Genomic DNA, 26,074 nt, shown 5'->3' on the forward strand with positions numbered 1-26,074 from the left:
CTCCTATTTAGACGTAGGATTGTTGGATTGTGATAACTACAGTAAATATTTTGGAAGTCTGCACATATAAATACAATTAATATTTTATACCCTTTCAAAAGTATAATTAGCATCCTAAAAATTCCAAGATGTTTTATCCTTGTATAATTAGCCAATATCCGGAATTTAAATGGAGTGCATTTGTTTTTGTTTTGTTTATAGTTTTGATAATTAAAAAGATCCATGGCCTGCTGATTATAGAAATCCTACCCAAAGCAAAAGTAGGTCACAAACACAGTTAATAGTAGTTAAGAATAGCAACAAGTCAGTTCTCATGTCTTCAAAGGGGATTTATAATTTAATTAGAGAAGATTATACTTAATGTAATCCACAAGTCAGATGTTGGTACAGCCTATCATAAAAGAAGCTTTCTAAATAATCTTTATTTCTGAGTTAACTAACAATCTATGTATAATAATTTTAAACCGCATAGAATACAAGAGGCATTACCCCTAGGTAAATATATATAAAATTGCAATTCTATGCACGCTTACTAGAAGTAAATACCATATCACTCAGTGGAATTTACTTTTGAATGGTGATGTGGAGGATCATGCAAGGATTATGTAATGTATTGGGATTTACTTGAACTGCTTTCACGTGTCTTTTAAATGCTGCTTAAGGTTGCTCAATTGGTGTGTCTGTGTAATGGTCACTGACTTGCCAGACAAGCTGTCTCTAAGAAGATCATTGAAGGATTTCGGGCGGGAATTGGTTCCTTTAAACCTATTGGCCGCCGCCTAGTGGCCAACCGTATAAGTAGCTGTGCAGAAGCCTCTGTTCTCAGTTCTGTTCCTGTTTGCCTCAATAAAGCAACGTTCCTGTTTGCAACCTCTCGTCTCGCTTACTGCCTCCAAAAGAACTCACTACACAACACTGGCGACGAGGATGGGATCCTGCTTCTTCAGAAGAGCTGAAAGTCACTAGGGGGTGAGGCCAGAAAAGAGCCTGGCAGGGACCATGTTCCCCCCCCCCTCAGTCAGCCTAGCAAGCCATGCTAGCGACCACACCACCCTGCGGAGCAGTCCCATGGCCTACAGAAGAAGCAGGACAAGGCAACGAGAGGCATGAGCCACAAAGATTTCCCTACGATGGCGAAAGTCGGAAAACTTGCGGAATTTGATGTTACTCACCCAGAAAGATGGTCATCCCACATCTCAAAAGTAGAAAACTACCTCCGCGCCAACCAAGTTGCCGAAGATGGCCTGAAGGCCGCAACTCTCCTCTGTGTCTGTGGGCCTACAACATTCAACATCATGGAGAACTTAGTCGCTGGAGTCCGTTACTTACACGGACCTGAAGAAACGGCTCGGTGACCATTTCCAGCCCAAGCTGTTGGTAATTGCTTGGAGGCACGCCTTCGAACAATGAGTTCAACAACCTGGAGAGACGGCCACAGAATTCATCGCGGCGTTGAGACAAGCTTTGCACCTGTGCCAATTTTTGGACTTGGAAGAAAGGCTTTGAGACTGACTTGTCTGAGGACTAAGGAGCAGAGACCTGCAACAGAAACATTTTACAAAAGAGACTCTCTCACTCCAGGAAGCCTTAAAAGAAGTCATAGCAGACGAAGCTGCCGGCAGAGCCGTGAAGGCCTTACAGCCTGCCAAAAGCACTCCTCATGAGGAAGCCATCCACCATGAGGACGCCGAGCTTCCAGAAGACGCCGACTTCGACCACAAAGTTGACAAGATCCAACGTCACCATGACAAGGAACTGAAGCCCCCTTACAAGGCAGTTCCTTTCCCTCAGTGTTTGGGCTGTGGCAACTGCCACCAATGAGCGGACTGCTGGTTCCGGACAGCCACGTGTCGGGCCTGCGGGAAAACTGGCCACATTGCATCAGTCTGTAGAGGTCGCCAGAAGGACCGCCAATTGAACGATCCAATCAGGAGAGGTACCTGGGCCCCAGGGGTGCATAGAATAGGGTTTTGCTCCAGCCGTCAGAGTGTTTGCCTTACAGGAGCTCGCCGCCCCCTTAAGCCCAAACTTTGGCTTCAAGTCAAGTTGCAAGGCGTTCCTTAGAGGATGGAACTGGACACTGGTTCAGCTGTATCCACCATTTCCCTGGAGACTTTCCAGTTCGTGTGCAACCACAGCAAGAGGTGGGACAAGGTTAGGCCATCCGACATCATCCTGACTGACTTCCTGAATTCCCGAATAGCCGTCAAAGGCAAGGCCACCTTGGCCGTCAAGTTCAAGGGGTTTTCGAGGTCCTTAGATGTGATTGTGGTGGAGGGCCAGAGAATGAGCTTAATAGAGCTTGATTGGTTTGATGCTCTGGGCATTCAAGTAACCGGGATCCACCGGACACAAGCAGCAAACTTGGCATCAGTACTTGAGGGCCCTACGATAGCCTTTAAACTTGATCCTGTCATAAGGCCTATTAGGATCAAACTCCGTAGAGTGGCCATTTGCACTAAAACACAAAATCGATGCAGAGCTGGACAAGCTAGTCAGGGGGTACTACAGCCCGTAGATGGGGGTGAATGGGAAACCCCAATTGTCACGCCACTAAAGGCCAACGGGGAGGTCAGAATTTGTGCTGATTACAAGTGCACCATAAATAGGGCACTTAAGCAGCACGCATACCCAGTACCAGTCGTGAGCCACATCTTGGCATCGCTGCAAGGGGGTACCATGTTTGCTAAGTTAGATTTGGCACAGGCCTATCAGCAGTTACAGTACCTGTGGACGAGGCCACAGTGGCTACACAAACAATTGTGACACACAAAGGGGCTTTTAAAGTCAAATGCCTTCAATTCAGGGTTAGCATAGCCCCAGGAATTTTTCAAGGAGTTATGGAGCGTATGCTCAAGGACATTCCAGGGGTTTATTTCAATGATGTGCTCATCGCTGGTGAGTCCACTGAGGTGCTTGCAAGGAGGCTCAAAGCCGTCCTTCAACGGTTCTGCAAAGCAGGACTCAAAAAGAAACAAATGTAACATTGGGGTCCCTTCCACTGAGTTCATGGGATTCCATATTGATGCTGAAGGCATCCACCCTGCAGAATCCAAGCTGAAGGCCATTCAGCTGGCACCAAGCCCTAGGTCCAAGGGGGAACTTCAGGCATTCCTGTGTCTCCTTAATTTTTACTATGCGCTCCTTCTTAACAAGGCTGCAGTGGCAGAGCCGTTACACTGGCTCTTAGATGAAAACACCCCATGGAAGTGGACCAAGGTTCACGAAAACGGCTTTAGGACAGTTAAATCACTACTGTCCTCCAATTCAGTGCTTACGCACTTTAATGAAACATTTCCTGTGTGCATTGCGTGTGACGCATCCCCTTATGGGGTAGGGGCAGTTCTAAGCCACTTGTCAAGTAATTGGACTCAAATCCCCATTGCCTATTATTCAAGTACATTGTCCTCAGCTGAGCGCAATTTCGCTCAGATTGACAAAGAGGCCTTGGCCATTGTGGCTGGGATGAAGAAATTCCATGATTACTTGTATGTCAGGGAATTCACGATCTTCACTGACCACAAGCCACTGTTGGGGTTATTTACTACAGATAGGCAGGCGCCTCAAATACCGTCCCCTAGAATGTTAAGATGGTCCATTTTTATGTCATCCTACAGCTACAGGCTGGTTCACAAACCCGGCAAAGATATGGCCCACGCAGACGGCCTTAGCAGGTTGTCATTGCCACAGGTAGAGCCAGATCCGGCTCCAGCAGCTCGCATTCTGTCAATTCAGTATTTGCCAGAGTTTCCCCTCCATGCTGGGGATGTGGCTGCAGAAACTGCTGCAGACAGGTTTTTAAGTAGGTTTTCATCATGGATTCACACTGGGTGGCTTGAAAATAGCTCTGGACCTGAGTTCCAGAGCTACTTCACATGTAGACACGAGCTTTCAGCTCACAAGGGATGCATCTTGTGGGGGAGCAGGGTTATTGTCCCCAGTTCATTAAGGCACCGTGTACTTCAGTCTCTGGTTGAGGGACATCCGGGCATAATCCGGATGAAGGCATTGGCATGAAGCTACCTATGGTGGCCAGGGTTAGATAAGGCTATCGAGGCCCAAGTACAGTACATGGGTGTTACACGTATCAACAGTCCAGACCAGAAATGCCACATGCTCCTGTCCACAGATGGGAGGAAACTCATACACTGTGGTCAAGGATTCACAGTGACTTTGCTGGGACCTTTCAGGGACAGCTATTTTTGACAGTGGTCGACAGCCACTCTAAATGGCTGGAAGTAATTCCAATTTCAACCATGACTACTGCTAGGACCATCCAGGTGCTTAGAAAGCTGTTTGCAACACACGGGCTACCAGACGTCATGGTCTCGGACAATGAGGCCCAATTCACAGTGGCAGAGTTTCAAGCCTTCTTGAGGACTAGCCTCATAAGGCATGCAACATCGGCTCCCTTTCACCCCTTGACTAACGGGCAGGCCAAACGCATGGTGCGCACAACAAAAGAGTCACTCAAGTGACTGGAGATTGGCACCATAGGCTGGCTGATTTCTTGCTTTGCCAGCACAATACACCTTGTTCAGCCACAGGGAAGAGCCCAGCAGAGCTTTGCTGGGGAAGAAGACTCATCACAAAACTGGACAGGTTGCATCCTGACCGGGTGGCAGCAGACACTTCACACCCAAAGGCTCCAAGAGGGTTGCAAGTGGGTGAGGGGTGTGGGCCTGGAACTATGGGCATGGGAACTTGTGGGTGCCAGGAAAAATTGTCAAAATCTCAGGCCCTCTTTCATATGAGGTGGTTCTGGATGGGGGCGTTCACTGCCATATTTATCAGCTGCGGAAGCGTTTTGCAGAATGGCCACAGAGCAAGGACCTCACAATGGGTCTGCTCCTAGAACCAGAAACTGGCAACGTAACAGAGCAGTACACACGCTCTGAGGACTCATGCAGTCGGTACAACAGGGAGGTGGTCGTAGACAGACACAGTCCGGGAGTGCAACATGGGTCTCCTGACAGGAAATTCAACCTGAACAAGGCAGCAACTGTGCTAACTCTGCTTCTTCACTGGACTTTGGTTTGGGCCGTCCTGGAATGGCCAGCCAAAGGGACTCGAGTAAATCCGACTTTCGTGAACTCATGAATCCTAGTCTACCCAGCCCAGCGGGCAAGCTGGTAGACCAGGAGTTGCCTGGATCCTCCAGGCTGTCTGCAAGGTCACGCAGACCACCACCATATCTGCAAGACTTTATTCTTAAATAATCTTAATGTGTGTGTACATTCTAGGGGGGAGGGGTGTAATGTATTGGGATTTACTTGAACTGCTTTCACATGTCTTTTAAAAGCTGCTTAAGGTTGCTCAATTGGTGTGTCTGTGTAACGGTCACTGACTTGCCAGACAAGCTGTCTCCAAGAAGATCATTGGAGGATTTGGGGCGGATATTGGTTCCTTTAAACCTATTGGCTGCCACTTAGTGGCCAACCGTATAAGTAGCTGCGCAGAAGCCTCTGTTCTCAGTTCTGTTCCTGTTTGCAACCTCTCGTCTTGCTTACTGCCTCCAAAGAACTCACTACACAACAGATTATGTTCTAATTTGTTTAGATCTACATTTTAAAAGTGCCATTTATTCTTTGTTGGATATGCAGTTCTTATGAAGAAGTTCAGAAAGAGCATACATTCTTCCATGGTCCAATCTATATTTTGCCTTTGGAACTTTCAAGGAAAAAAAAAATCTAAAAATATAGCAACCCTATAGATGGACATCAGTTACACAATTATTATGATGGTTTTATTGTTTGGCAATGCTATGATTAAAAATGTTTTAAAAACATTCAAGGAACAAATGGGTTTTAGTACATACCTGCATTCATATACTCGCAAAGTTCTATTCTGATTTTTCCTTTATAGCTATTCATTGGAGTATGACATTCAAATGCCACCAACTTAAGGGATCTTACTTTCATACATATGACCAGTTCTGACATATATTTTAGCCTTTTCTCTCATAATTCAACTTTTGCAATCATAAATTCCATAAGGCTGTCTTCTTTCAGATCTATTGTTTCCCTTTCTCTTTGTTATATCACCCTTTTTTCCTTTCCTTTCCTTTCCTTTCCTTTCCTTTCCTTTCCTTTCCTTTCCTTTCCTTTCCTTTCCTTTCCTTTCCTTTCCTTTCCTCTCCTCTCCTCTCCTCTCCTCTCCTCTCCTCTCCTCTCCTCTCCTCTCCTCTCCTCTCCTCTCCCTTGCTGCGTCCCCCTCTCCCTTCTCCAAGTCAACCTAAGCCATTCCTTCATGATCTTCAATATTTACTCCACTTACACAGCAATCACAATCATCCATAACAACATAATGGTTGTCACTGTGGTCTGTGACCTTTTGCTGCCCATCATGGCTTTGGTCAGTCAAGACTTTCACATAAGATTTCCTAATAATGCAGATAGAATGTAAATTGGGTCTTCAGCCATACCTATGGCAAATATAGCATTTCCAAGTATCAGCAAGGACACTACCAATCCATTTTGGCATATTTTTGTCAGTATGTGATAAGTGCCAAGTTTTGCTCCAAACATACCATGTTAAAATATGCATGTTGGGATCCTTAGAGGTTACCTAGAAAAACAGTGTATTGTTGCCTGCATGCCTGTATTACACCAACTGGTTTCATGAGACACATTTAGGATAAGTTATAAGATGGTTATATATATTCTTCTTTGCGCAGGATAGCCCCCTGATTGAATATACCCTAAATTTTAGGGAGGGAGAATCTTTTGCCTTCTGAATTTTGTTGGACTCCAACTTTCATCAATCTCACTGGACAGGAAGTTGCAGGCCGATAATATTTGAAGAGCTACAGTTTCAAACATTAAACAGTCCAGTTTATCTTTAAAGACCCTAAAAGGATCAAGAAAGCAAAGCACTTGATGTGCCCCATCAGCATCTTGCACCTTGACAATAGATGGAGCAGATATGGCTACTTGGCCATAGTCATTCTCACAAGGTGAGATAAGTGTATTTCTATTTCAATTATAGCAAATATCTCCAAATGTATAACAGTACCTGTAAAATATTATTGCAAAATATATGCAATATTTTGGACTTCTGTCTCCCTTTTTTGCTGACCTGTAAGTTGTCTTCTTAAAGGGACGCAGTGGCTCAGTGGGTTAGGACGCTGAGCTTGTCGATCAGAAGGTCGGCAGTTTGGCGGGTCGAATCCCAAGTGCTGTGTAACAGAGTGAGCGCCTGTTACTTGTCCCAGCTTCTGCCAACCTAGCAGTTCGGAAGCACGTAAAAATGCAAGTAGAAAAATAGGGACCACTACGGTGGGAAGATAACAGCATTCTGTGCGCCTTTGGCGTCTAGTCATGCCGGCCACATGACCACGGAGACGTCCTTGGACAAGCGCTGGCTCTTTGGCTTTGAAACGGAGATGAGCATCGGCCCCTAGAGTCGGAAACGACTAGCACGCATGTGCGGGGGAACCTTTACCTTTACCTTTTAAGTCGTCTTCTTAGTGCATAATGAAAACTATAACATAAGAGTAGGTTAACCTATTAACCAGTTGATTATTCTGCAATCTAGTGCTCCCACCCTCCATACCAGTCTGAAGTAAAGTGAGGGTGAAGGTGATCCATCTGAGGCACAGGTGGGTCATCTGACAGATGGAAAAAAAATCCTACCCCAAACATAGCATAAACTATTTTAGAAAAAAGATCAAGAGTAAGTCAGTTCTGGAACCCTGTAGTTTTGTGACTCGGTTCAGGTACACATTTAAAAATTTCAATTCAGCAGCTTCTTGCCCACATCTGCTTGCTAACCAATTCATTTATTTTTAGGATTCAGAGGCTTATGTGAGAAGATAATAGCAACATATTTTTGGTCTCCAGACATCAAATGATTTTTGGTCTTCAAATTTGCGATGCTTTTACTGCCTCAGAATGAGTTTCTTCAGACAGCTTAGACTTCTTCTATGGAAAAACTGGATACTCCGAAAACGGCAAAAAGTAAGCATTTAATGCATCTCTACAAAAGATAAAACAGATATGTATGCTTCAAATTCTTTTAGAGAATTAGATTCAAATGCCCTTTATACAGCTAGTCCTTGACTTACAACAGTTCACTTAGTAATCATTCAAAATTACAATGGCACTGGAAAAAGTGACTTATGACCGCACTTATGACGGTTCAGTATCCCGGGGGTCATGTGATCACCTTCTGCAACCTGACAAGCAAAGTCAAGAGGGAAACCAGATTCACTTCATAATAGTGTTAACAACTGCAGTGATTCACTTCACAAATTTGGGGGGAAAGTTATAAAATGGGCCAAAACCAACTTAGCAAATTTCTCACTTAGCAACATACATTTCTGGGTCAATTTTGGTCATAAGTTGAGGTTTCCCTGTATTACATACATTTTAAAAGTAAAATGAGATGTGCTTTTGTGATCATATATTTTAATTTGAAGTTTAGAATAGTTCAGATGTATTAAATTAATTTGTTACAGAAGGCCTTGCCTAGAAAGAAGACTGAATCTACCCAACTTCAATGTATCAGTGTAGAAAATTCTAGAGAGATTCATTTCCTCTTGTTGCCCTGTTATATACTGACTCTAATAGAACACAGGGCTGGAAGATAAAAATAGCCAGTGGACTTTTCCTACAGGAAGCAACTGTCCAAAGATTTAAATCTTTTCATCTGCTGTGGTTCTTCAAAGAGCAGGAGTTTGTTATGCAAGTGTCTCTAGTCCAAAGCACACTATATCATTTGAAGGCTATAGATTAAACCATAGGATTTGAGTGAGTAGGTAAATGGTCCAGCTGGGTAATTAAACTTATCTTGAAATTGACAAAGTCTTTGGATAATTGGATATTTTCAATATATATTTCATACTTTACAGAAGTGCATTAACAGTGGTTTATTGTACTTTTACTGGGGTGAAGGGAAGAGAAAAGTGGCTTGGGAGAAGGGAAAGAATTTCTATCTTTTGGACTAAATGACAAAATATTATTTTTGATTGATTGATTTAAAACATTTATATAGCTACTAACTCCAGATGGCTCCCAATCAAAAGTTTAAACAACATATAAAACTGTATTAAAGCTATAAAATGAAAAAGATTAGAACATTAAAAACAATAACAATGTTTAAACTGCAATCAAAGTAGTGAAGGATAAAACTGGCAAATCTTACCTGGAAAAGAAATGATGACTACAGATGCAGGCCAGAGGGAAGAGAGTGGGACTACACTTTTGGACACACTCATACCTCACTTAGAAACAGCATCTCACCAATTCATTTTTAAAAAGAGGCTATGAGGCAGTGCAATTTTACACATCTTGTTGCTACAGTGAAACCTCCTCACTTCAATTTTGAATACAAAGTGGTGGCAGAACAATGATTAAAATTGGGATGGAGCTAATGGAATAACTCATTCACTAGTTATTATATTTTCTTAGTATAGATAAGACTGGCCCATAGAGTACCCTTACCTACTACTGAAGATGTTCTGATCTACTGGATTTGTAGTATGAAATTTACACTAGGCGAGAAACTGATTTTGAAGAGAGGCAAGTTGAAAACTCTGCTCTTTAGTTTTATTATCCTGGACATTTCCACTCTTTCGATCAATCTACATTTATCCCCACCGCTGTCCCACAGTCCAAACATCCTGAAGCTTTTCTAAGGGTTGGGTGGAGAAAATTAAAGCCTGAGGCCAACTTAGTGCTCTTTCTTAGGTTTCCTTTAAGCCAAATCTAATAAGCCACCCTACTCTGAAAATTAAGAGCAAAACATTTTAAAATATGAGATTGTTATTTTGAACTCTGGAAAAACCGAATGCTGAAGGAACCAAACATGAATAGTGCAGTCCTATGCATGTTTATTGCCACTGTCTTCAACTTCATGGTTACTGGAGAGAAAATGCCCTGAATGCCCAACCTAGTCCTATGCCAATGATGGCCAACCTATGATGCACATGTCGAAGGTGATATGGCAGCATTCACCCACACCCAACTGTAGCTATTCTTGAAAACATGCATGATTTTCAGAGGCAAGAATGGGGAGTGATCTCACGCAGCCTCCATATCCTCCAGAAATCACAGAAAGGGTCACGCTCTTTTTTTAAAAAAAGGTTTTTATTGATTTTTTCCCCATACATTCAATAGTATTTATTCAACAAACGTGCTCTCTGAGTTTGCATTCACTAATACATATTTAGTTCCTAATCCTTTATTCTTTCCTCTAGCCATTGATAAAATAAGTCCCAAGTTTGATAATATTCCATTTCTTCTTTTTCTTTCAGTCTCAGAGTCAGTCTATCCATCTCTGCGCATTCTAGTATTTTTTAATTATTTCTTCATCTGATGGTATTCCTTCATTTTTCCAATATTGCGCAAATATAATTCTTGCTGCTGTTGTAACATGCAAAGTCAAATTTGTTTTGTTTACCTGTCTTTTCTGGTTATTATACCTAATAAAAAAAGTTCAGGTTTAAAATCTATGTGTTCTCCCAACATCTTTTCTAGCCAGGCATGTATCTTTTTCCAGTAACTCTTTGCTTTGGCACATGTCCACCAAACATGGTAATAAGTGCCTGACTTATGTTTGCATTTCCAACATCTATCTGACATTGTCAGTCTATGATTTCTTTTCCATAAATTTTGCCATTTTTCTAATTCTATATTATATCCAAAAAACTTTTGCCCATCTCATCATTGTTTCTTTAACTTGTTCGCTTTCCATTTTCAAAGTTAATAACAAATTATAAATTTGCTTAATTAGTTTCTCATCAGAAGTTAACAATATCTTATCAAACAAAGTTTGCTCCTTATAAAATCCATACGGTTTAACATCTTTATCATATCTAGCCTGCATCTGTAAATGTGCCCACCATGCTAAATTGATACCCTGATTTTCCATTTCTTGTTTAGATTTTAAATTCCCTTCAGAGTTTAGAATATCTCTGTAATTAAATTTGGGTGTACAAATGCTTTCTTTCATTGTTGACAATCACCCTGGAATTTTCAGATATATTTTACATTTTATTTTTCCCCATGTTGTTAACAATGCATTTCTTATATAGCGATTTTGAAAGTATTTATGGATTTTATTTTTCCTGTACCATAAGAAAGCATGCCACCCCAATTTTAAATCATGCCCCTCCAGATATAACAATCTTTTGTTTCTAAGAATTATCAATTCTTTTACCCATGTTAATACAGATGCTTGATAATATAAAACCCACTCTGGTAAACAAAAACCTCCATTTTCCTTGGTATCTTGTAACATTTTCATCTTAATTCTAGCTTTCTTTCCTTGCCAAATAAATTTCAAAATTAATGAATTTAAATCTTCAAAGAATTTTTTTCTCAAGTTTTATAGGTATTATTTGGAATAAGAATAAGATTTTCGGTAATATATTCATTTTCACTGTAGCAATTCTTCCTAATATTGGCAATTGGAAGTTTTTCCATTTTTCCAAATCTACTCTTATTTGATTCAATAGTTTTATATAGTTATCTTCTTTTATCATTGAACATCTTGCTGTTAAGTATATTCCCAGATATTTGACCTTTTTAACTATTTGTAATTCTATTTTTTCCAATATTTGTTTTTTTGTTGTTGTTTATCTGAAAGATTTTTGATTATTAGTTTTTTTCTCTGTTTATTTTCAGTCCTGCTATTTGTCCATACTGTTCTATCTTTCCCAGTAGTTTAGGAATCATCTCCAAAGGTTCTTCTAAAATAAATACCAAATCATCAGCAAATGCTTATAATTTGTATGTTTCACCTTTTATTTCTAGTCCTTTAATTTCTGTATCTTGTCTAATATTTCTATTTAGAACTTCCAAAGTCAGAATAAATAACAATGGAGATTGTACCTTGTACCTTTTCTTATTTCAAAGTTCTCTGTATAATCTCCATTCACAATCACTTTTGCTCTTTGTTTATTGTATATTGTTTTAATCAGTGCTTTTTTTGTAAAAAAAAAAAAGGTGCCGGAACTCACACACATCATACAACCCGCGTTGCTTACCCTACAAGGTTCCATCCAAAAAAGGTGCCGGAACTCCGTTCTGGGTGTTCTATGACGAAAAAAGCCCTGGTTTTAATCATATTTCTAACGTTTTGTCCAAAGTCCATTATTTTTAACTGCTGAATCATAAGTTGCCAGGAAACATTATTAAATGCCTTTTGGGCATCTAAAAATATTAGTGCCAATTGTTTCTCTGGATGTAAATCATAATATTCCAATACATCCATTATCACTCTTAAATTATTTTTGTTTGTCTCTTTGATAAAAACCATTTTGGTCTGAAGGTACATACTCAGTTAAGAATCTTTTCAGTCTCTCTGCTATTATTGAAGTAAAATTTTTATTATCCACAATTTTATAATCTGTAATTTTTTTATCTGTCAAGCCTGAATCTTCTTTTGGTATTAAGGTAATATTTGCTCCTATCCATGTATTTGGGAGCTTAGCCTCCAACAGAAGTTCATTGCAAACGTCTTTCAATGGTTCACTTAATATATCTTGTAAAGATTTATATAGGTCCGCTGGTAGTCCAACTGGCCCCAATGTTTTCTCATTTTTTTGTCTTCTTATGGCCTCTGTTATTTCCATCATTGTTATTTTTTCCTCTAACATAGTCTTACAAGTTTCTGAAATTTTTGGAAGATTATTTTCTTCCAGATATTGAATCATTCTCTCACTTGGAATTTCTTCTATATCATACAGTTTCTTATAGTATTTAATAATAATAATAATAATAATAATAATAATAATAATAATAATAATAATAATAATAATAATAATAATAATAATAATAAAGTTGGAAGGGACCTTGGAGGTCATCTAGTCCAACCCCCTGCTCAGGCAGGAAACCCTATACCATTTCAGACAAATGGCTGGCCAGTCTCTTTTTAAAAACTTCCAGTGTTGGAGCATTCACCACTTCTGGAGGCAGGTTGTTCCACTGGTTAGTTGTTCTAACTGTCAGGAAGTTTCTCCTTCGTTCTAGGTTGCTTCTCTCCTTGACAAGTTTCTATCCGTTGCTTCTTGTCCTGCTTTCAGGTGCTTTGGAGAATAGCTTGACTCCCTCTTCTTTGTGGCAGCCCCTGAGATATTGGAACACTGCTATCATGTCACCCCTCGCCCTTCTCTTCATTAAACTACACATACCCAATTCCAGCAACTGTTCCCTATATGTTTTAGCCTCCAGTCCCCCAATCATCTTTGTTGCTCTTCTCTGTACTCTTTCTAGAGTCTTGACATCTTTTTTACATCATGGTGACCAAAACTGGATGCAGTATTCCAGGTGTGGCCTTACCAAGGCATTGTAAAGTGGTATTAGTACCTCACGTGATCTTGATTCTATCCCTCTGTTAATGCAGCCTAGCACTGTGTTGGCTCTTTTGGCAGCTGCAGCATACTGCTGGCTCATATTTAAGTGATTGTCCACTAGGACTCCGAGATCTCTCTCACAGTTACGACTATTGAGGAAGATACCACAAATACTATACCTGTGCATTTGATTTTTCCTGCCTAAATGTAGAACCTTACTTTTTTCACCATTGAATTTCATTGTGTTAGATAGTGCCCAGTGTTTGAGTCTGTCCAGATCCTCCTGTATCTTTTTTTTATTGAAAAGTTTTAAGATACATTTTAGAATACAAACCCCCCTCCCACCCCTCCCCCCAACCCTCCCCTCCCCTCCCCCCTCCCCAACTTCCCAGAGCTAAATACAGGGTATAAAAATACAAACAAACATAATGTAAAATATGCAAACAACAATAAAATATTAAGTTCTATCGCACTTTAACTCTTAGTAAAATAACTACAAGCTAATTACACATCATATAAATCCGGTACTTATTCAAATGCTAAATGAAACTTTTTAGTCCCATATTTATTCTGGATATAATCAATCCATCTCTTCCACTCCACAGTGTATCTCTGTTGCGAATGATCTTTCAGATACGCTGAAATCTTTGCCATCTCCGCCAAGTTAGAAACTTTCAAAGTCCATTCTTCTATAGTCGGCAGTTCTTCCTTCTTCCAGTATTGTGCTACTAAAAGTCTCGCTGCCGTAATTAAATTCAACATCAACTTAATCTCTATAACGGTGAAATCTGTAATAATACCCAATAAAGATCCTCCTGTATCTTAAGCCTATCTTCTGGAGTATTGGCTATTCCTGCCAGCTTGGTGTCGTCTGCAAATTTGATGAGTTCCCCATCTATCCCCTCATCCAAATCGTTGATGAAGATGTTGAAGAGCACAGGGCCCAGAACAGAGGCCTGGGGCACCCCACTACACACTTCCTTCCATGTAGATGCAGTTCCATTGAGGACCACACGCTGAGTACGGCCTCTCAGCCAGCTACGAATCCATCTGGTGGTGATGCTATCTAACCCACATTTTTCTATCTTATCAAGTAGTAGGTTGTGATCTACTTTATCAAATGCCTTACTGAAGTCCAAGTAAATTATATCTACAGCATTCCTCTAGTCCACTAGTTTTGTCACTTGGTCAAAGAATGCAATAAGATTTGTCTGGCATGATCTGTTTTTGACAAACCCATGTTGGCTTTTAGTGATAACTTTGTTCGCATCAAGGTGTTCGCTGATTTGTTGTTTGATTATCTTTTCCAGAATCTTCCCAGGTATTGAGGTCAGGCTGATAGATCTGTAGTTTCCTGGATCTATTTTTCCCCTTTTTTGAAGATGGGAACTACATCAGCTCTCTTCCAGTCTTTGTTGTGATTCAGGGTCAGCCTGTGGGTTCGGCAGTTGGGTCGGATGACTCAGAGGAGGAGGAGGAGGGGGGTGTTGAAGAACTTGCTGATGATGGCTTTGAGGCTCCGCAGAGCCCCCAGCCAGGCCCCTCCCACCTGGTGGAGACCCAGCTGTGTGAGCCTGACAGCGTGGATGAAGATGACCCACAGCTGGCCCTGTTCAAGGACGCCCGACGCAGGAGGCAGTCAATTAGGAGTAGACAGAGGAAGGCAATGGGGCTCCTCGGAAGGAGGCACAGAGAAGCCACGCCCTGAACTCTATATAAGGGGAATGTGTGGGAGGGCTGGTTTGCTGAAGGCAACCGCTTGGATTGTTCCTGCTTCTTAGCTCGTGTTTTATGGTTGGTGTCTTGTCTTGCTCTTGTTTTATGTGAATAAATTTGGCAGGCTTTATTCCAGCCTCTTGCCGTTTGTAAAGGGGTCGTCCCTGCTTTTGCTGCAGGGCCGGTAGCAGGCTGGTACAGAACAGTCTTCTGGTAGTTCCCCAGTGCTCCAGGATCTTTGAAAAATATAGTTCAGTGGTTCTGAGATCACGTCTGCCAGTTCCTTGAGAACCTTGGGGTATAATCCATCTGGTCCCAGTGATTTGAACTCATCTAGGCTGGACAGGTGCTCACTTACCATTTTCTTGCCTATCTTAACTTGCATTTCTATTCTGTTTTTTATGGCACTGGTTTTGGTAGGTTGGACTGTTTTTTCCCTTTGTGTAAAGACAGATGCAAAAAACGAGTTAAATAGTTCTGCTTTCTCCCTGTTGCTTGTCACCTTCTTGCCACTTTCCCCCACTAATGGACCAATCATTTCCTTAACTTTTTTCTTGTTTTTTATATGTTGAAAGAAGCTTTTTTTGTTATTTTTGACTTTGGTCGCAAGCCTTAGTTCATTTTGAGCCTTAGCTTCCCTCACTTCATCTTTGCAGGCACGGGCTGTTTGCTGATGTTCTGCCTTAGTTATGTGCCCCTCTTTCCACTTCTTATACTTGTCCTTTTTATCTTTCAGTTTATCAGAGGGTTCTTTATGCAGCCATGCTGGTTTCTTTTGAGAGCTGTTATTTTTCTTCTTTGTTGGTATTGTGCTAGACTGGGCCTTTATTATCTCACTTTTCAAAATTTCCCAAGCTTCTTGAGTTGTTTTCCCCTTTAGGATTCTCATCCATGGAATTCTTCCCCAGGTCTCTCTGAGTAAATTGAAATTAGCTCTTTTAAAGTCCAAGACTCTAGTTTGGCTGTATTCTATTGCTTGTCCTTCCATAATGTTGAATTCCAATATTGCATGATCGCTTCCCCCCAAGTTTCCTGTGGCTTCGACACTTTCTATCATTTCATCTCTGTTAGTGAGAATTAAATCCAATATGGCTAATCCCCTAGTTCCCTTCTCTACTTTTTGGGAGAGAAAGTTGTCTGCTAGGTTTGTCAGGAATCTGTTAGATCTTCCACTTGGTGCAGAATTTGTCTCCCAGTTGATATCAGGGTAATTAAAGTCCCCCATTACTATTACATTACTATTATCTTTTTTATTTCTTCATTTTTAAATTGTAGGCAACCTTTTTCATCTACTAAATTATTTATCAGTTTCTTCTCCTTCTGTTTTTTAAGTTTATAAGCTACCCATCATCCTGGTTTGTTTGCATTTTCAAAAAAGTTTTGTTTTGCTCTTTTTATTTGCTGTGCCAATTTTTCTGAATCCAACAAATTTAATTTATGTTTTATTATTTCCATTTCTCTTTTCAGAATCTTCTTTTGCAGATTCATTTGCAGTTCTGATTATAACTTTTCAAATTTTTCTCTTAACAATATATACATTTTTGCCATGTATGTTATAGCTATACTTCTACAGCTTTGACTGTATCCCATGCATTTTGTAATGGTGTGTCTTCTTTTTTGTTTTCTTTGAAGAAAAACTCAATTTCCCTTTTTGCTAGTTCTATAAATTCTCTTTCTTTTAACATAGATTGATTCAAAGTCCATCTTGGGTTTTTTTGGTATTCTTCTCCATGTCACTTTTAAGGGGTTGTGATCTGCCCATGTGCCTGGTTCTATCTCAATCTTCTGCATACTTGTCCTCAATTCAGAGGGTCAGCTCTTGCAAGGCTTCTGGAGCCTCTGAAAATCGTGCAAAAACAGGCTGTGCTTTCACATGGTTTTTGGAGGCTGCAGAGGTTTCAGAAGAGCATTCTCTGAAGTCACTTGAAGAACAAAGGCCACAGGCAATCCAGAACAGCCTCAGGTAGGCCTCAGGGGCCTGTCAACAAAAAGAGAACAAATCCTGAAGATAACCAGTGCACAACAGATCCTTGGGAATGCTGGGCCATGAGGGCAATGGCACCATTCTCCACAGCTTGTGTACTTTTTGAGTGGCAGCGGTGGTAGTATGACTTAAGTTGAGGCCCAGGCTTCTACTTCAGGCCCAGCCTTGCCGCTGCCCCTGAGTGCCACTGGTCACCCTAAATTGGGGGTGGAGGGAGAGATACACTGGTCAAGTTACGCATTTTCTGAATTTTTGACATGCCACGCCCAAGGGGTTCACCATCACTGTCCTACATGTATATATTTGGAAATATTTTTTTACTAAGCATGTAGAATTTTAGCACTGAAAACATGAACGCTGAAACGATTGCTACTGTGAAAACAGTCCAAAATAAAACACCAAATAAGATGCTTAAAAAGCCAGACAATATTTGATTTTAAGGCTATGATTTCCAGACGGAGAACATGAGAACAAAAAGCCGGACATGTCCTCCTTTTTTGGGGGATGATCTAAACCTAAGTCAGATGGAATGAAAGCCATTTCTCAAACAGTGTATGGAATTGATGCATGTAATTGTGTTTCTTTTTTTCCAGCTTCGTCTGCTGGTTGAACTTCTATGGCCTGTTTCTTTATTTCTTGTGCTGGTATGGCTGAGGAAAGTTACTCCAGTCTACCACAAACATGAATGTAAGAGTGTGTTATTTATATGAATTTTTTTAAAAGGAAGGATAGGCTCCTGCTTGGTGAAATTTAAATCAAATCAAAAGTAACTTGGTATCCAGAAGATATTAGGTTTCTACTTTGCAGGTTGAATAGAATCTGGTACTTTCACTTAAGAAAGAAGTAGGATATCAAAGCTTCTGCTATTCTCAATCTCAAATTTAAATTTAAGGGGGAAGGGAAATCAAGGGTTGACCAGCCTTTGACTCTCCAGATGGAAAAAGGATAGGAGATGACATCATCCAGAAAGCATTTCCATGCTTGATTTGTTGCTGCTTTGGGAATTCATGAAGATGCTAACATAATGATATTCCCAATTTAGGTCATACTTTTCTTCCAGTCTTAACCTGGCTATGCCATGGTTCACACCTCACTCACTTCTTCACGAGTCCATTTGAAACTTACTTTAACTTTTGTTTTCCTCACAACACAGAGAACAAGACACATAAAACTAGGCTTCTCAATTTCTGTTTTTTCTTCAGCTGATAAATAGAGGAGTGCAAAAACTATATTGCTCCAGAAATGCCCTCCCACCAGCTGCTTTAGGTTATGGAAACCCCAAAAATCATCCCACCCGCCGCCAGTCCCCTATTACATGTATGTGCATGCCCTTGTGTTTCCAATACACACTGAAGAAAAAAAAAACAATTCTTTTAGCTGAAAAAGCAGCAGTTACAAAGAAATGGCTGGAAAAACATTAGGCAACTATTCTTCTGTTGCAGTTAAACCCAGACTTCCTCGCACGCTTGTTATGGGGATAAAATGATTAAAATAAAATAACTGAGATCCAGTGTAAGGGACATCTGGGTTCTAGTCCACCCTCATAGGATAACTTTGGAACAGTTACTATCTCTCAGCCCAATCTATTTCACATATTTGTTGTTGTGAGGAAAAATTGGAGGAAGCACCATATATACCCTTTTGAGCTCAGCATGTTAATCCAATAAAATAAAGATGACAGGGTACCTTCATGTATGTACAGTCAAGCATTCTTATTATGGTAAAAAATACAAGAAATAAAACCACTTGCTCAGCAGTGATGATGAAATGAAAGCAGGTTAGCATTTTTGCATCAAACAGACTTTTCTCAGTGCAAGAATCCATGGTTACATAGCTGGCATCAGTTGGAATGGAGACGAGTGAATGATGTAGTCTAGCATTGACTATGTCACCACATCATAGTTTGGTAATGAAACATCTGCAACAAAACAACCATGCTCAGAGAGCACCAAGGATCCCACATGATACAGTCTAAAGAGTTTACAAATTAGAATTATCATAGCTGAACTGCAAAGCTCTGAAAGAGTACAACAAAAAATTTAAATATCTCTTTGATGCCGTCTAGTGGTGTCTTGATTTTTTTTTTTGCAGCTCCAATACAGGTAGTCCTTGACTTACAACCATTTATTTAGTGACTGTTTGAAGTTGCAATGGCACAGAAAAAAGTGACTTATGACTGTTTTTCACACTTATGACCCTAGCGGCATCCCCATAGTCATGGGATCAAAATTCAGATGCTTGGCAATAGAGTCATATCTATGACGGTTGTAATATTCCAGGTCCTGTGATCAAATTTTGTCACCTTTTGACAAACAAAATTGATGGGAGATTCACTTAACAAACATGTTACTAACTTAACAACTGCAGTGATTCATTTAACAACTGTGGCAAGAAAAGTCATAAAATGAGACAAAACTCACCTAACAACTGTCTCGCTTAGCAACCGAAATTCAGGGGTCTACCTGAATGAGAGCCACTATGCACGCACAGGATGTTGAAGTTTACATGGGGTGCTGGTGAATGGATAGTGAGAAATCTTATTCTGAAAAAACATTCAGCCTCTATTCAACAGCATCTACACTCATCCCCATCTCAGGATTTGCTTGCTCTTCTAAAAGTGAAACAGTCAAAACTCCAGCCCCATCCAAAAGCTGAGCCATTTCTACCCACCTGAGCTTATGGAAGCAATTTTGCATACTAGTTATTGGCAGTTTAGGACATAGCATATAAGTATTGCTTGAGTAGGGTCTGCAGTATTGTGTGGGAAACTACACATCCTCTTCATGACCTGTTTTCCTTCTTACCTTCTGGGCGGAGGCTTCATGGTATCCAAAGCAGAACATCCAGATTCAGTCAGTTTTGTTCCGTACTGTATCAACCTTGTGAACTCTAAAGCTTCCTCCTTCTGTTATGTATTCAGGATGGACAGTTGTTATTATTTATATGTATTTATATGTACGTAAGGGTGTAGGTCTATACATATGTATATATAGCATGTCTATATGTGAGTTATGTATGTGTACACTTTTGAGAGCAGGCAACAGAATTTCATTTTTAATGTGTGCCAGTGTTCCCACAGTAAAATATGACAATAAAGGTTATCTTATCTTCATAAGTGAAAAGTTAAGCCACGGATATCTGAATTAAATTTAAGTATGAGTTTAAGTCAAATTAAATGTTTTTATATTTTATCCCCCCTCCTAAAGCCAAAAATTGTTTGTATAAATAAAATATTTTCACTTCAAGTGGCTTTGATTATCAATGCTAATTTTTCATTTCATGTGTTTGCTTCTTACATGAAGGTCACTTTCCAAATAAAGCAATGCCTTCTGCAGGAACTCTACCGTGGTTACAGGGCATCCTTTGTAATGTGAACAACCCATGTTTCAAAAGCCCCACCCGTGGAGAATCTCCAGGTGTTGTCTCCAACTATAATAATTCCATGTAAGTAAGCGAAGGATCTCCTTGTGTTTTAGGCAGGAGGAGAAAAGCTTCACATGTGGCAGACTTTGATATTTTAAATATTAGATACCATAACCCAGTTTTGTGATCCACAAAAGTTAGTGAATAAAGATAAAGATAGACCTTACAGGCATTTTAGTTTTAATTCTTATTTTTCCAGATGGAAGTCTGACATCCATATAAGAGGGATGTCATAAGTTTAAATATTATATAAATATATAATATCCAATATTATTTCTCTGTTCATGTATTTCCCAACTTTAGGATTTCTGCTTCATCCATTTCAGTGTATTGATTCTGGGGTGGTTTTTTTACCATTTACAATGAAATTATCCATTTGTTTTCTACTAAACCTTCTCTTCATCTCACTGTCATCCTTATTAACAAATACATCAAACAATAACCTAATTAAGGAACCATCAATTACACTCCCAACAACACCATATATAAACAGAGAGCAAACTGACAGAGGGAGATGAGTGGTTTAGAAATATGAAATATAAATAAATAGGAATTATCAATGAGTTCCAAAAAGCAAATATGGAAAAGAAACAATTTTTACCCGCTTGGTCTTATTGTCTGCAGACTGAGAAAAGCTGATTTCTAGAAGACAGCCACGGGGAATAGCCTTAAGCAACTTTTACTTCTCTACCATTGTCCATTTCAGTTTAGCAAGAGTATATCAAGATGCTCAAGAGGTATTGCTTGAAATCAATGAAAGAGATTTGGGTATATTCTGGGAAGAACTACGAACAATGACCCAGTTTATGGAAACAATGAGGACCAATCCTGAAAAGGTTACAGGTAACTGTTGATTCTGTTCTTTTTTATTTCCCCTCCCAAATACCATGAGTTACATTAAACTGGAGAGAAAACTTCCTTGAGAACTAACATCACACTGGGTATGTTGACTGCTGGCAACAAATTGTTGTTGTTGTTAGCTGCGAAGTCGTGTCCGACCCATCGCGACCCTATGGACAATGTTTCTGTCCTCTTCCATCTTCTGGAGTCCATTTAAGCTCACGTCTACTGCTTCAGTGACTCCATCCAGCCACCTCATTCTCTGTCATCCCCTTCTTCTATTGCCCTCAATCTTTCCCAGCATTAGGCTCTTCTCCAGTGAGTCCTTCCTTCTCATTAGGTGGCCAAAGTATTTGAGTTTTAGCTTCAGGATCTGGACTTCTAAAGAGCAGTCAGGGTTGATCTCCTCTAGGACTGACCGGTTTGATTGCCTTGCAGTCCAAGGGACTCACAGGAGTCTTCTCCAGCACCATAGTTCAAAGGCTTCAATTCTTTGGCGCTCAGCCTTTCTTATGGTCCAGCTTTCACTGCCATACATTGCAACTGGGAAGACCATAGCCTTGACTATACGCACTTTTGTTGACAGGGTGATGTCTCTGCTTTTTAGTGTGCTGTCTAGATTTGCCATGGCTTTCCTTCCCAGGAGCAAGCGTCTTTTAATTTCTTGGCTACAGTCCCCATCTGCGGTGATCTTGGAGCCCAGGAAAATAAAATCTGTCACTACCTCCATTTTCCCCCCATCTATTTGCCAGGAAATGAGAGGGCCAGATGCCATGATCTTGGTTTTCTTAATGTTAAGTTTCAACCCAGGTTTTGCACTCTCCTTCTTCACCCGCAACAAGAGGCTCTTTAGTTCTTCTTCGCTTTCTGCCATTAGAGTGGTATCATCTGCATATCTTAGGTTGTTGATATTTCTTCCGGCAATCTTAATTCCAACTTTTGATTCATCTAAATAAATTATATATGGATCTATATTAAAAGGGAAAAAAGAAAATAAATCTTCTCTAAGATTTCTAAAAACGCATGGGGACAGAATTAAATGTGGCCTGCTTAAAACCAAACTTTCCCCTCCCTGATCAGGGGAGCCTACAACCACTGTCTCACAAGGGCTCAGTCTCAGAATTAAGTAGTACTTCCCACAATGTCAATTTTAATCATGGGGAAACACTGGAATATAAGAATAAGAATTGATTGGTCCAAGGTATTTAATTTATGATAGCAATCATTCACCACTGTCACTGGCACATGATGGAAATGAATGGATTCTTATCAGTCATCACCTTCTATGTGAGTTTAAGGACATTTCTTTTACCCCTGTGATTAAGCACTGCAGTGTTTTGAATTGTGGTAAGTTATTCAAAGGAACAAACATAGGGAAACTTCAAATAATTAAGCCACAGCAGGCACATCCATTTGATTAATGAGAGATCTACTTTATTTAGCATAATGATTAATCCAGCTTTGGTCATGAGAAAGTAATTGGAAGGATTCAAGGCTCCCTACAAGGCAAGATCTAAAGTAACTGCAACTTTCTTTGGGTAAATAAACTGGAGAAAGAGATTTCAAAACTATTTATTCCTAAATGGCTGAAACCCACCCACACTAGCCTGGTAACCAGTAACAACAAAACACTTGAGCTTTGAAGTTCACAGCATCAGGCCTTTGAAAAATTTTGGGTCATCCTTTGAAATCCTGGGTCTGCATCTTCTGAGCATGCCAACTCTTTTCAGTGTGCAGAAAAATAAATAAGTGTGTACCAAATGCCAAGCCTCTTGTGTAATGTGCAATACAACTGTCATTTTGCATTCAGATATTGTTCTTGAAGTCTTCAGTGATGCTTGCTGTTAAATGAAGGCAATTCTTTTTAAAGAGTGTTTCCCAAAACCTCTGGAATGTTCCATTACAGGTAGTCTTCAACCTATGACCACAATTGAGCTCCAAATTTTTGTTGCTAAGTGAGACATTGGTTAAATGAATTTTGCCCCATTTTATGATCTTTCTTGCCACAGTTGTTAAGTGACTCTGGCTTTCCCATTGACTTTGCTTGTTAGAAGATGATCACATGACCCCTGGACACTGCAACCGTCATAAATATGTGTCAGTTGTGAAGCATCTGAAATTTGATCCTGTGACCATGGGGATGCTGCAATAGTCATAAGTGTGAAAAACAGTCATAAGCCACTTTTTTCAGTGCAATTATAACTTTGGGTCGCTAAATGAACTGTTGCAAATCAAGGACTACCTGTATTAAACTCCAGCTACCTTTTGCCTTTTATTGCTTGCTTATTTATTTATTTATTTATTTATTTATTTATTTATTTATTTATTTATTTAATTTATATATAGCCCACAAGGTCAGAAAAAGGGATTTATTGCACATTAATAGCATGTAATAATTTTCATATGGAACTCTATATGTTTCTAGAGCTACTGCTATTGGCTAGAAAGAGTTATTTTCCTAAATCTGATTGTCCACCTGGCATTCCTCATTCTGGCCTCTTGAACTATCCCTTCCACAAGTACAGCTTGGAATTCTGGCGACAATGGTGCTTATGCCTCTGGAGACATCATATTTGAAAAGGCTAATTCTTCATGCTAACGTTCTGTCTATCCAGTTCTAAGTCCAACACAAAGATTTTTTTGATAGGGCATACCCAAAATATTGGATGGCACTTAGAAAATCTGCACATTGACAAAATTTCTATCTGTAAACTACAAAAGGCCCCACAGTCTGGATCCACACATATTCTACACCAATACATCACGGCATCTTAGGTACTTGGAAAGAACTCGATGCATATGAAGGTCAATATCAGTTAAAGAACTGACAACTGTGATTTCTCGTTGTTTTATATATATAATGCTGGTGTAGGTTGAATCATTTTTTTTGTATTTATACAGTGTTTTTTAAAATAGAGTTGAAAGATTTTCTCATACACAGTTTCACAATTCCCAATCCTATTAGATAGCCCAGTAACATTAACTTCATCTTCCATAAAAGTAGGAATGGGCTGAGGAGCAAGTGAATTTGTGTGACTTTGCGGTTTGCTTAAAAGCATTTTGCTGTACCAACACTTGACAGCTTTCTTACCGGTTCTTCACTTAGGAAGAGGAATACGAATCCATGATATCTTAAAAGATGGAGAGAATTTAACCAAGTTCCTGCTTGAAGATGCAGGCCTTCCTGATACCGTGGTCTACCACCTAATTAATGCCGTTGTACGACCTGAACAAGTGAGTTGATGAGGTTCTGAAAAACGGGAAGCTTTTGTGTTATGCGGGTTCAGATATTTAAAGCCTTTTTCCATTGTTTGTACCCAACAGCACTTTTGCTAATAAACAGAACTTAAAGCATAATAGTAGAAAACAAAATTAGGCAACAAACTCATTCATTGAGTGCCACCTGCTTTAAGTGAGGAACACAGAGAGAAATTGTTTTAGCCACACCTTTGCTATGAGTTGTTCAGAGCAAATATAACACAATCATAATCAAAGACAGGAGGCTTTGAAACCCTGCTTCAGTCTGTAATTTAGCATCTTGGATTTCCCGTCAGTCCTTAGTGACGTTTTTGATGGGCAGAAACTTTCTCCTGGGCCAGGGATTATGCTAATCCCACTCTTTTTAATTTCTTTTCTTTAATGGATGAAGGTGATGGAAGGCAAAGCAAAGAAACAGGGTTTCCTGCTCATTTCCTCCTATGAGTAAGGAGGTTCTGAGAGGTTTGCTTTCACAGATGCATTGAAGCTACTGGAAACTTTAATGTTTCCATTTTGTTTTGTGGAAATATTTTTTTCCTGCAAAAATTTCTGGTATGCTGCTGTTTTTCAACAGAACTTTGAATGCAGCCAGAACCAGATCGTTCCTTAAATAGAGTGTAGAAGCACTAGGGCAGAAAGAAGCACTCCAACCTCTCTCCCTGCCTATTGAATGTCCATTCTTAGAGGCATCATGGTTTGGTCTGCAAAAACTGAAATGAGCTCTAGAGTGGCAGGGGGAAAAAAGATATATAAAACAATAACTTTGGATCTAATGGTCCAGGTTTGTGTCCGTTTTGTGAGGTAGAACAGACAGGAAGCATGCCCAGATGAACTAGTTCTACTTTATTAACAGACTCTTGCAAGTTAGAAGGTACATTTCTTCTAGTCATCTTTACAGACCAGGAAACTAGGAAGGGTTCCTTTTGAGATGTTTGCTAGGCCCACATTCCTGCTGTGGGTTAAGTTGTCCCCTATCCAACCATTCCCCAGGCTGTGGCTTCCCCCCCCCCCATTTCTCAAGGTCATTCCCACATACCATTACATCATGGCCCAGACCATTCCTTTCTCTTGGAGGACAAAGTTATGTGGGTGTTGAAAGATCTCATAAACCACTTGTTGGCATTTGGTATGATGGAAGAGCTGACCAGATGGACAATTGAATGGGAAAGGAGGCACTATCATGTCTTTCAGCTCAAGCAGTAAAATGCCTTGAGCTGACCCTGAATAGGTCCCAAATCTTTCAGTAGGAGAAATGCTAAAATGCACAGTCCCTGCTCTTCATGTCAGCAGGGCAGAGGTGAAAGGGCATTGCTGGGGCATTGTCTCAGGTGAATTGATTGGGCCCTTGAAAGATAGATCTCCTGTCTTGAATTCATGCCAAATAATAGCTATTTGTTTTCTTCTTTTTGATTCTTTTACTAGAGAATTGCAGCCCCTGGTTATTCTGCACCCACCTTCTCCTCATAGATGACTTGTGTGTGACTCAAGCATTGGCTCTTGTGTGGCAGGGGAACTGGGAAAGGAATGTGGTGCAAATAATTGAGGTCTGCTGAAAC

At 40.1% G+C, this 26,074-nt stretch overlaps 1 protein-coding gene across 1 annotated transcript in view; it reads left to right on the forward strand.

The window, feature by feature from the left end:
- Window positions 1-7,892: 7,892 nt before the first annotated feature.
- The window catches only part of ABCA4 (ATP binding cassette subfamily A member 4), a gene marked incomplete at its 5' end in the record, with an annotated part of 118,639 nt that continues 100,457 nt past the window's right edge, over window positions 7,893-26,074 (forward strand). Inside the window, 5 exons of the mRNA XM_081325514.1 lie at window positions 7,893-7,958; window positions 17,591-17,684; window positions 20,300-20,441; window positions 21,127-21,263; window positions 24,367-24,494. Of these exons, the coding sequence (XP_081181640.1) occupies window positions 7,893-7,958; window positions 17,591-17,684; window positions 20,300-20,441; window positions 21,127-21,263; window positions 24,367-24,494 (567 nt within the window). The remainder of the gene's footprint in view (window positions 7,959-17,590; window positions 17,685-20,299; window positions 20,442-21,126; window positions 21,264-24,366; window positions 24,495-26,074) is intronic.

The sequence above is a fragment of the Vipera berus genome (genome assembly GCF_964194415.1).
Source record: "Vipera berus genome assembly, chromosome: 3".
Classification (NCBI taxonomy): domain Eukaryota; kingdom Metazoa; phylum Chordata; class Lepidosauria; order Squamata; family Viperidae; genus Vipera; species Vipera berus.